At 49.4% G+C, this 12,327-nt stretch overlaps 1 protein-coding gene across 20 annotated transcripts in view; it reads right to left on the bottom strand.

Moving 5' to 3' along the window:
- Positions 1–1,898: 1,898 nt before the first annotated feature.
- Positions 1,899–12,327, bottom strand: part of ZNF618 (zinc finger protein 618) — a 180,793-nt gene continuing 170,364 nt past the window's right edge. For all 20 annotated transcript variants that reach the window (XM_033237714.1, XM_033237713.1, XM_033237723.1 and 17 more), the window contains 2 exons: positions 10,465–10,566; positions 1,899–9,806 (listed from right to left, as the gene is read on the bottom strand). In XM_033237714.1, the coding sequence (XP_033093605.1) occupies positions 8,290–9,806; positions 10,465–10,566 (1,619 nt within the window). In that variant the 3' untranslated portion in view covers positions 1,899–8,289. The remainder of the gene's footprint in view (positions 9,807–10,464; positions 10,567–12,327) is intronic.

Here is a 12,327-nt window from a genome sequence, read left to right on the forward strand (position 1 = left end):
AGGCCGGGCGCGGTGGCTCAAGCCTGTAATCCCAGCACTTTGGGAGGCCGAGACGGGCGGATCACGAGGTCAGGAGATCGAGACCATCCTGGCTAACACGGTGAAACCCCATCTCTACTAAAAAAAAAATACAAAAAATTAGCCAGGCGAGATGGCGGGCGCCTGTAGTCCCAGCTACTCGGGAGGCTGAGGCGAGAGAATGGCGTAAACCCAGGAGGCGGAGCTTGCAGTGAGCTGAGATCCGGCCACTGCACTCCAGCCTGGGCGACAGAGCGAGACTCCGTCTCAAAAAAAAAAAAAAAAAAAAAAAAATAATAATAATAATTGGCATCCTGATGCCAACCATGAGCTGGGGCTTAGCAGAGATGTCCCCCGGAAGGGCCTCACCTCGTGTAACTAGCTCTGCTCGCCAACCTGCCTGGCCCAGGGGCATCTGACTCTGTGACACTGAATACAACTTTTCACTAAAAATAAATGAAAAAATCAATGTCCCCTAGCTTTTAACCCTCAGGGGTGGGATGGGGGAGCAGCACCTTGTGACCCTGAGTCTGAGGAATTCACAATGCTCCTCTCAGAAGGTGCCAGGAATCTTTCTCAGCACAGTGGACACCCCTACCTTGAAGATTCACTCCATTCTTAAATAGTCTCACCTCAAATTTCTCTTTCAAAGGTGCTGGGCACACTCATTTATTTCCATTACAAAATAAATGTAGCTGCAGCTGCTTAATTTTCCCCTCCTTTTTAAAGCATTTTTTTTTTTTTTTTCAATTGAGGCTGCTCCTTCAGCTGTGAGGGCTCCCGGGCCATGCTCTGGCCTTATTTGACTGCGACGTTCAAGAGCGTGGAGGAGGATTTCTTCGGCCACAGCAGGACTCCTGATTTTTCATTGTAGGCTACATAGAAACTCCTCTATTAAACTTCAATCGTCAGCTCAGAATGTCCACATCAGCATGAAACTCCTAAGGCAGGATGGTTTTGAGGGTAGGGCTGGTGCTCCAATAGCCTCTTCATGCTGTTACACGTGCGGTTTGATGAAAGTTTTTCAGGTGATCAAGCAACACATCCTCTACTTTGAAGCAGAGTTGCCCACACCTGGTAAAGATGGTGTCAAGCCTGGGGTGTCTGTCACTCACTCACCTGGATGGCAGGATGGCAGTTTCACCACTTAAAGGGTTGTTCTAGCGGTGGGCCCACTAGGAGGAGTGTCACCCCCTCCTGCTCAGGACCCAGTTTGCCTGCTGGTCTCTCTTCTCCCTTGACTTGCCTTTGGTTTGCTTCTATTCCAGAAGAGCATTGGTGTCCGCACATCTGAATGGCATCAGACTTGGTGAGCCCACCAAGGCTGGTCTCTAGCAGCTCATGGTGGAGGGCACTGATTCCTAATTTGTTCAGAGTCCCTCACGCCATCAGAAATTTGGCAAAACCCACAGACACTCTTCCCCAGCACATGGACGATACACACAACAGTTATAACATCATACGCACCGTTTAGGGGGCCAAAGCCACTAGGTAAAGGGGCACAGGAGCCTCGCAGATGACTGCAGGGCAGGGCCAACCTGCACATATGCCTGAGGCGCTAGACCTGGAGGATGGAGACTAAATCCATCCCTTCTTCCATGGGACAATGCTCCACAAGCCCAGGAGGGTCTCATCTTCCTCGACCATGTCCCTCCCTCATTTATCAAACACTGGCTGGGCCAGGTCTGGTGCAAGAGATAAACTGTGAGTTCACAGGTAAGTCACTGATAGCAGCATCACCACAGGTAAGTCAAGTGTCCTGCTGGGACGGATGTGTGCTGTCACCCCAGGTCTCTGGCCCATCTCCACTCAGGTGCTCTGCTCCTAACTGGACAGTATGGCCCAACCTCGAACCCAAGAAAAAAACACCACACGCTGCATCTTCCTAAAGGTTGTTTTATTGTAAAACCATAAATACAACACTGACATGAAATCATTTAAGCAACTGATCCTCTCTCACCGTTAAAAGGTATCTTTTTGCCTTGGCATCAACCAACTAGGAAATAGTGCTGCAAGAATTCGGGGGGGCAGGGGAGGTACTGAATCCTGGGCTGGGGCTTTTGGCGACTTAAGGAACCGAGTGGAACCTTCCTCTTCTCCCTGGGAATGTTCCACTTTTGGACAAGAACAGACAGGTAAAAACAGCAACATTAAACAGCTCAGTTTTAAATTTTATTACTTTGTAAAAATCTTTTTTTCTGTTCCTTTCCTCCATTTGACATCAGTAAAAGTTTTGAACATCATGAAACTGATTTGGCTGTAAATGGAGAAACGGTACCAAAGTGAAGTGAAACAAAAACCCAAAAGGACAAACAGAAAACCCTAAATAAACCCTCAAGTTTGGTCTCGGGGGTTTACATATCACAACAAGAACGGTCAACTCAACCCCCATGCAATGTGACTCCCTGGAGAGCTGTTGGATCCACACGGATACAGGAGACCGCACACAACGTCTTTTGTTAATTAACACAGCAAGTGTGACACTAGGTAACTTTTTTTTTTTTTAAATACAGTACATGGTACACAGGGTCCCCAAGATGGCCCTGCATAAACCCCTCGTGAAGACTTGAGCCAAGCACCGGCTGTTTATAAAAATATTGTGTTGCTACAAAAGTATAAATTAATGCTACCGGTATTAAGAAATATTAAACACATAAAACTTATAAGGATTAAGAAAAATATTCATTAATACCTGTAGAAAACTCTGGCCTAAAAAAGATATTTTTTTTGTGTTTGTTTTTTTGTAAATTTTTTTTTGTATTTTTTTTTTAAGATGACTTAAGTTTCTTGCACTCGAAGAGAGAGACACAGTCAGATGTGTCTGTGGTATTGCCTAGAACGTCTTAACTACTGAGAAAGGATGCGGGGGTACACGCACATGGTTACTGAGTCGGGGGTGGGGAGGAGGGCACCAAGGCTTTCTCAAGATTTACCTGATGTGAACGAATCACTGGCGTGAAGTTGTGGGGAAAAGAAAAAGGCTGGATCAGAAAACAACTGAAAATAATTTACGCTTCTTAAAAAATATCTCTGCTTCGGGTGGTTGTACAAAATGATTTCCTGATGCTTGGGATCTGAATGGCCCTGGACAAGCTGCCTGGGCCAGCCCTGCCGTGCGGCCCTCGCTCTCTCCTGGCTGGCGAGGCCCAGCCTCGGGTCAGTCCACGAGCTCGTTTCACCGCGTGGGATGCCGCCCACCCTGGCTGGGCGGGAGGGAAGGTCCTAGGCGGAGACCGGCTGGCACCTGGGTTGTGGGAGGAGCCCCTCCTTCCGGCTGGTCTCAGACTTCATCATCTGTGCCAACCTGGAATTCAGGAAGCACCACAGGAATCCCAGGCCCCTGAGGTTGCGGACAAGGCTGGGCTGTGCCCCTTAAGGAATTTTGGTTAGAAGAGTCAAGGTGCCCCCATGGGACACACGGTTGGGCAGGGCCCTTGTGGGTCGTGATGCTAACGCCCAAATGCAAACCTAGCAAATCCTTCTCTGTACAAGAGTTGACTCTTTAAAGCGACACCCGTCGGGGGCGGGGGAATGAATATGTCAAACAGTGACCTGACAATCTTCACCCTCATTAAAGTGGGAGTGGGCGCCTCTTCCACAGAAACCACTGGGCTCCTTTGGTGAAAGCCAGGGCTCCCCCGACCACAACCCTCAAACCCAAATGAGAGAGGAAGAAAAACAACTAGTACAACAAAATCCCCCAGAAAACCCTGAAAAGGCAAAACTAGGAGGGGAACATTAAGAGGGAAAACACTGTATCATTGGTTCACCATAACTGGCCTAGCAAACATTAGCCACAGTGAAAGGGAGGGGCCGCCTCCTTCCCAGTTCTTCCACTGGCCCAGCTGGACACAGGGGCGGGAGCAGGGCTGGCGGGGATAGGAGCTCCCACCTACTGGCTCCAGGGGATGGCTGGACCTTACTCAGTCTCTTGTTCTGTCTAAATCATCGGCCTTGTTAGGAGCCCTCCTTAAGATGCATCCCAGAGATAGAGGCATTGCCGCTGTTCCCAAGGCGAGAGCAAAGCTATGAACTTGGGGTAGCTCACTGGGACACCTCCTCTTCCAGCATATCCATCACGATGACAAGACGAGGGGAGTGTCCCCAGTGGAGCCATCTCAGCCTGCTCCAGCCACATCCCATCTTCATTTCAAACCTTCCCGATGACCCTGTGGTCCCCAGAGAGCATGTACTATATCCCTAATGTCTTTCCAGGAGCCCACTCTTCAAGGAGTCCAGCTCAAGTTCAGGCGAAGCAGGTGGCCTTGCTCAAAAATAGGGGACTCCTAAAGGCAGAGGTTCAGCTTCACGGTGGAAACACGCCTTGTAGATTTTTTCCTCTGGTGTTTCTTTGAAAGTGCAGGAGACAAAGGGTCAAACTGAAAGAGAGGACTCTTACCAGCCTACACACCTGGTGGCTTGCTCGAATCCTGGAGACTCACGGCTTCTCATCTGTGTCACTGCACTGCCCTCCTGTCCTTGCCAGGAACCCTGGTACCCTTTCTCCAGCCAAAAACCAATCCCCAGGCATCAAGTGTGAAGCTGCCAAGCACGATGGTGGCGAAGCTTCCTTACTGATGATTCGGCAGGTGGCCTCTGTGCGGAGAACCCCCAGAGATGAAGTGCGGGCAGTTCTGCTCAGGTGGCATGCGTTTTGTTTCCTGGTTACTAAATGCCATTAGAGGGAGGCCTGGCTGGCTGAGCCAGGCATCGGGAAGTGGAGAACTGTGCCAGAACAAGGGCATCCACCCATGGCCTGGATGGTACCACTGCTCTTGATGGACCTGAGATTCCTCGGGTTACTCCTCGGCACCACCCACAACATTGCGTTTCTTGGCTTGGGCTTTGTTGGTGAAGCAAACTGACCTCAGATGAGGGGGCAAAACTTGCCAGGTGGAGGTGTGTTTTCTCTACCTCCCCCCTTGGGTCCATGTATGTCAAAACAAAGGCCATTTCTGTCCTGGGGACCACATGGCTCGAGGCGAGTTGTCTCCACATCAGCAGGCCGCCACCTTAGGCTGCTAAGAATATGGTAGAAAGGGCCCAACTTCCTGGTCCCAGATCCCCCAAAGGCCTGTGATGGAAAATCTACAGTGGCACCAGAACTGGGAGGCAGATGACAAAATCCTTCCCAAAGTGAAGGTCAGGCTGGACACTGGGAGATGAACTGGAAGAGCCTGTCTCAATCCTTTGGCTGAACTAGAATTTGGTGAGGTGGATATTGCTGGAGATAAAGGGGCCAGTGGCTGGATCAGTGAGATCTTTGGGTTTTATTAAGCTGTTAGTTGCAGCAGGATGTGCACTCTGAGAACAGCCTGTCTGAGAAGAGGGCACCTTGGTACAGCCTTTCCTGTTGGTGACACCAGTTTCCGTAGGGAACCAGAGGTTGCAAGAGATAAATGATCATCTGCTATCTTGTTATCTAACTGGACAAGGCAGCCCAGCGGACAGCTTTCTGAGTAACTAGTGGCATTCACATCAAACCTGCAGAGGTAAGCCAGCCCCCAAGTATTGAATTGAGGTGGAAAAGAAGGGAAAGGGAGGTAAAAACCTATGATCAAATCTCTTCCTGGAGGACAGACATCCCATGCTTCAAAGAGGAGAATGCTGAGTCCTCTAAATGCACATCTGGGCTTAGTCCGATGGCTTTCCCAGGAAGTGAAATGCCTATTTTATAATCAACTGGCCCAATAATGGGGCACCACCAGCACATCTTTGCTCCAAGTAGAGGGAGGATGGGCTCCCAGGCTCTGCTCTCACCTACCACACAAACTGGGCAGCTCCTATCCTTGTGCGGGTCAAAGTGCCGGTCACGGTCCCTTCCCCAGCAGTCAAGCAAGGCTAGGGGGACCTTTTGCTATAGGCATCTGTCGATCATCAGCGATGCTGAGCCACCTTCCAGAACACCTCCAAAGGCCCAACGGAGAAGTCTGCTATGTTTCTTTCCATATTCCCTAGGAAGTGACATGGGGTTCCTGTCTGGATTTCTCTCCGTTCTTGCTCCAGTGTGGATGGCAGCTCTTCTCTGATAGTGGGTTCAGCCCCCCAGTTGGAAATGTTGTGGAGGGAATACCTAGAAATTCTCCAGGAGAGGAAATGGCACGGTAGTTCCTGAGACCACAGCTTGCTGGAGCAAACGTGGAAAAGGCCCACTTTGATCCATTTCAGTGTGTCCAAGACTCAAGGGGAGAGCTGGGTGAGTTCTCATGAGGCGAAGTGTGCAGGCTTGGCTCCCAAACACTACGCTCCAGGTCCATGATCCTAAGCCTTCATGAGGTTTGCAATCAACTTTACTCCCTGCTCCCGTCATGGACCCAGGGGGAGAGGGCTGTGGTACAGTGCTTTTTGTAGTCGAGGTATCTCACAGTTGAGTAATGCTTTATTATCGGGAAGGGGTGGAGTTGACTTGGCCAACCCCAAGATGATAGAAGATGCCTCTGCAAACAGCCTCCTGCCATGATGGTCATTCTCAGCCTGAAGCCTTAGTGTAACCACCCCATCCCATGGCTAAGAGTCACCAGGGGAGTGAGACCACCAGCACGTTATTCACTGAAAGGTGTGGTGGGGGTGCAGCACTGATTTGTGACAGAACCACCTCTTGTGAAGGGAATGGGGTGTCACCCTTGGCATCTGAACTGTGTGTGTAGAACCTAATTTGCTCACGGCTGGGGGAACAGGAGAGAAAAGCCTGAAGACATCTTTCACAGCATCGAGTCGAACATGGCCGAACGCCATCCACCCTCGGAACATCAACTGTTGGGGCCACAAGGCACCATGCTCACCGCCGTCCGGGAAGGAAGTCGGAGGTGTAAGTGGGGACCCCGGCTTCCGGGAGCCTCAGGGTCCTGGGAAGTGAGGAGAGGCTGTGGCAGGTCTGAGGTGTGGTAGATGTGACTATGGGTTGACTTTGGAGTCCCTGTGGACTGCCAGGGTTGGGGAGGGGGTGAGTAGTGTGATGCACACTGGGTACCACGCACACTGACACTCAGTACCACGCAAAGCGGACCAGGAGGGCAGCTCTGGCGCTTACATTCAGAACTCCCAAACCACTGCTTCCCCTACGGCCACCAAACCCCGCAGCTGTGGAACCCGTGACTCCTCCCCAACCCCTGGTCTCCAAATAGCACAGCCAAGAACCCGGTCTTGGCCGTTCGAATATGTGAAAACTGAACTGTACAGGGAAGGCCAAGAAAGACCGTAGGATACTGAGTATACCACTGAGATGAGCTAGTTTACAGTGTGACTTGAGGAATAAAAGGGGCAAGTAAAAAAACAAAACTCCAAAACATAAGTTATAGACATTCAGTGCCTCCTAGCAGAGTCTAAATCAAATCTGAAGAAACAAAATGAACCCCCAAACAAGGTAAAAATTGCTAAAATGTTAGGGAGAGAAATTATTAGGGAGTGGAGACTGTATCTATACTTCTCTGAAAAATGTCTTTTTCTCCTCTCTTATATTAAAAAGCAAAATGTCAGCTTTATACTCTTTAAGTCTCCTTTCCTGATTTGGGGAGATAGATAGGTGTGTTTCTAAGGCGGCTGCCCCGGGACACCCAAGGGGTATCTCAAAGGCAGCAGCTCAATGCCCTGAAGGTGAATGAGAAACAAAGTCCAGTGCAGAAACCGTCCATCTGATGCAGTGTGGAGAGTCCACAGCAGAGCAGCTGAGGGTGTGTGTGGGGTGCACCATGGGATCAGGAGGGTGGGAGGGCTGGGAGAGGGTCCAGGGAAAAGGGGGACCGGGGTGAAGGACAGAGAGCGTCAAGTCACTTCAGATCTCAGCTGCCTGAACATTTCACAACATCAGCTTTCTGCCAATCTGCACACCTGAAAGCGGAGTCTTCTAAAGCCCCCTTACTGAGAAAAGGAGGTGAAACATCTCCCTCTTTCCCAATCGCTCAGCTTTCCTGACACGCCCAGTTCAACGCACACACGTCCGAGAACAGGCATGTGTACACGCACCAGGGTCGTGTGTGTGTATGTGTGCGTGCGTGTGTGTGTGCGAAGTTTCTCTGGCCATGCAGATGAGCAGAGACACTCCCACACCCCCACAACCACAGCACGTGTTCAGACACGTGCACACACGTGCGGCTGTGTACACACACGCACACACACACATATAAAAAAAAGCACTTAAGTTTCCAGGGGGCATTTATAATGAGGTCCACAGTGTTTAGAACTTAAATTCCTTTTCTTTGTTTGTGACAGTGTTGTGTGTTTTTTTTCTAATGTTATCTTCTCTTTTTCTTTTTTTTTCCCCGAAGTCAAGTCTTAAAGCATGTTGGATTTCAGAAACATGAGTTTATTCATATCTTCTGGACTGAGCAGCCGCCTCCGTTTGATTAGAAGCGCTTGTTCACACATATTTACACACCCGCTTCTGGCGCCCACGGCCGGAACCGCCAGGAGCCAGAAGGCGAGCTTGGCGAGTTTTGTGTGCTTTTGGGTAACGCACGACCAGTACTGGAAGAGATCAGGGGTAGCCTGGAACAGGGGCTCCTGCAGGTAATCGTACACTTCATTTTTGCCCAGCCGATCATCTTCCTGAGCTGTCGGGTTCTCGCCGGCGGCAGAGCGGGGTTTCTTGGCAGCGGGCTCGAAGTCAGCCTCCTCGGCCCAGGACTCCTTCACCTCGTTGATGAGCTCACAGACCTTGCCTATGATCTCCTCGTGCTGGTAGGGCGGCACAGGCCGCAGCTTCTGCTGCGGGTCCAGGATCATGGCCACCTTGTGGGCCGAGTGCACCTTGAAGTTCTCTTTGAGCGCCTCCAGGAAGAGGTGGCAGAGCTTGCTGACAGTGCCTGCGTCGTTGGCCTTGGCCGTGAACAGCTTCTCCAGCCTGACGTAGGTGGGCAGCACGAGCTGCAGGGTGGGCTGGCTCTCATTGCTCAGCTCGATGACTGCCTGCTTCACCGGCGTCAGGATGGCTGCCAGGTTGCTGAGCAGGTGCTTGTTGAGGCTCTGGATGAGGTTCATCTTCTTGGCCCGGCTGTAGAACTCGCAGATCTGCTCGTAGCGCTCGTGCACCAGCAACAGTGAGTCCGTCACCGAGTTCCAGCAGGGCGGTGGCGACGTCTCCTCCAGCGACCCGAAGGTCTCCTTGGCCAGGCCCGTGGAGCCCGCCAGGTCCTCACACACGTTGAGCAGCTCGATGACCTCGTGCATGCTGCGGGCCTGCAGCGTCCGCTTGCTCAGCACGCTCTGCACCACCGAGTTCAAGGCACAGGCTGAGCAGCGAAGGCACATACCGGCCTTGGAGAAGGCGGACGTGCTCACCCGGCAATCCGTCACATACACTGTCCTGATCTCCGACATCACAAACTCCGACAGCACGTTCTGCACCCAGTGGTGCACAAGGTCGCCGCTGTCGCGAATGTCCGCACCCTTCACACCCAGCACGTAGCTCTTGATGTGGTTGCCCTCGGCCTGGTAGGCCGTGAGGATGTAGCAGGAGTCAGGGCCGACACTCTGGGAGTGGCAGGTGACACCGATGCCTAGGCAGGCATTGCTGCCCAAGGCACAGGTCACTTTCACCTTCACCTGGTTGTACATGCGTGGCAGGTGCTTCAGCGCCAGCGTGTTGAAGTTGCCCAGGATTTCAGTGACCGAGAAGGCCCCATAGCGGGCACCACTGTCTACTAAGGTCTGGGCCAACTTCAGGAACTCCTTCCCGCTGACCACGCTCAGTGCACCCAGGTCGGCGCACATGACCCTCAACAGCCGCTCTGCAATGTTCTGCCGCTCCTTTTCGGGGATCATGCTGTTGGGTGTTAAACCACTGGTAGTGGCTGGCAGAGGACACAAAGAGAGATGGGATTAATTCTGGCATTCAAGGCTGCTTGGAGTGGCAGTAGCCTAATACTCTAAACATCTAGTATTGGGAATGGCAAATAGATTTCCTTTTGCACACACATTGGTGGCGCTGGCTGCCTTTAATATGTGACAGTCTCACAGGGATAAAGTTATACGATTGATTAGTAAGGCCTGCCATGGGCATGGGAATAGAATATAGTGGTATGTATATAACATAATTGTGGTCTATGTCACTCATCTAGACCTTTGAAGCCAACTAGTCTAATTTCTTCCTCAACATAGGAATCTCCTCTAATATGGGGAATCTTTAGGAAATAAAATACATGAGATCATCATGTCAGGAAAAAGCAACCAGCAGAAATTGTGGAGAGGTGGGTTCTAGTTCTGATTCTGGCACAAACTGGTGCTTTCTGATCACACACAAAAGTCACCTCCTCTCCCTGGGCCTCCTTCTGCCCATCCCCTGAGTTAAGAACTCCTGCAAACAAGGTCTTAGGTGTAAAAGTGCTTTGGAAACTATCATGCACCATCTTACAACATCACAGGAAGCACAAATGGTGGGAATGGGGGGCAGAGAGGAACAATGGGAGCATAAGGGGACCCTCAGGTCCAGCCCTGCTTGGGGAGACCTACTGTTATTGGCGCTGTTCCTCTGGACCTGAGGTTTCCACTTCTCTTCTACAACAGCAGGTGGCGATCGCGACTGGTTGGAGGCGATGTTGTTTTCATTGTCAGCTGTGGGCACAAAGGGGACAGTGTGTAACCTGGAAGGGTAAGAGGCCTGTTGATGAACAAGATGAGAACTAGAGTGTGGTGGGTAACAGCAGAATGTGGCCACTGGGACTCAGGTTTGGTTTAAAATCATGGCTCCTCCTTAGACAACTATCTATGCTTGCAAAGCCTCATTTTCATCATTTGGAAAAACTAAGGTAATCATATGGACATTACACTACTGCTGATAGGACTAACAAGAGCGAATCCAGGAAGAGCTGAGCACAGCATGTGGTATGGAGCAAACTCTCTGGAAATGGGAAGCACTGGATCCCAAGCCTGGCTGGGAACCCCACACCTACTCCCTGCACACAACCTCAGAGTTCTAGCTGATACGGAGGGAAGGGAGTATCGATCACACCCCCTAAGTGGCCAAAAACTCCTCACGCTCTCTCACTTCCTCAAAGTTTGCATTTTTAAAGTATATTTACTAGAAATTGTATTAAATGAACAAAACAAAACCAAAGCCATGTGTGACACAAAGTACCAAATTATCACCCCTTACTGTGAGACATAGAAACTGAAGCTCGGATATAAGAAAAGATCACAAAGAAACCAGTAGCAGGGCTGGGACAAAATCCCAGGTTCCCAGTTCCTGGATGTGTCCTCCACATACTTCTCCAGTTTTTGTGAATTGCACATATGCAGTTGTATGCAGTTAAAAGCAATTGGTGTATGTCTATTCTCCTGGATGCATGGTTACTCCTTGACATGTTTATGGGATCATTTCTGAATACGACATGGTCTGAGTCACATTCTTGTCACTACACATGGCCATATGTACTTCTATCATATATGATATACCACAGCTTGCTTAACCACACTCCCAAGTCCTAGGTTTCTGGCTCTGCTGTTTTCAATATTACTGTTCTGCTATGAGCCTGGCTGCCTAATTGTGATCCTGTGATGTAATAATCCAGCCACGTAAAGGATTCCATACCATGACCAAGTGGGATTTACTCCAGGAATATAGTTGATTAAACATACAGAAATAAATGTAATACACCATGCTAATGGAGTAAAGGACAAAAATCACATGGTCATCTTAACAGATGCAGAAAAAGCATTCGACAAAATCTAACACCCTTTTCATAATAAAAACACTCAATGAACTAGGAATCGAAGCGAAGTTTTCCAACCTAATAAAGAGCATCTACCAAAACCCCACAGCTAACATCATGCTTACTGAGGAAACACTGAAAGTTTTTTCCGTAAGATCAGGAACAAGGTAAGAACATTCACTTTCACTCTCATTTTTTCTATTCAACATGTAGAGTCATGTAGGACATATATTCTGAGAAATGTGTTGTTAGGAGATTTTGTCATTGTGCAAACATCATAAAGTGTACTTACACAAACCTAGATGGTATATCCTATTATACACCTAGGTTATACGGTATAGCCTACTGCTTCTAGGCTACGAACCTGTACAGTGTGTTACTGTACTGAATACTTCAGGCAACTGGACCACAATGGTAAATATTTGTGTATCTGAACATAAAAAAGGTATAGTAAAGATAGGATATTATAGTTATATGGGACCACTGTCACATATGCAATCCATTATGTACATCATGTGGTACATGACTGTATTAGAAGTTCTAGCTAGAACAATTAGGTAAAAAAAAAAACAAAACATCCAGATTGGAATGGAAGAAGTAAAATGATCTCTAACTGCAGATGACATGATTGTATATATAGAAAATCTTATGGAATCCACATACA

Source organism: Trachypithecus francoisi, unplaced genomic scaffold (assembly GCF_009764315.1).
Source record: "Trachypithecus francoisi isolate TF-2019V2 unplaced genomic scaffold, Tfra_2.0 Lachesis_group16, whole genome shotgun sequence".
NCBI lineage: Eukaryota > Metazoa > Chordata > Mammalia > Primates > Cercopithecidae > Trachypithecus > Trachypithecus francoisi.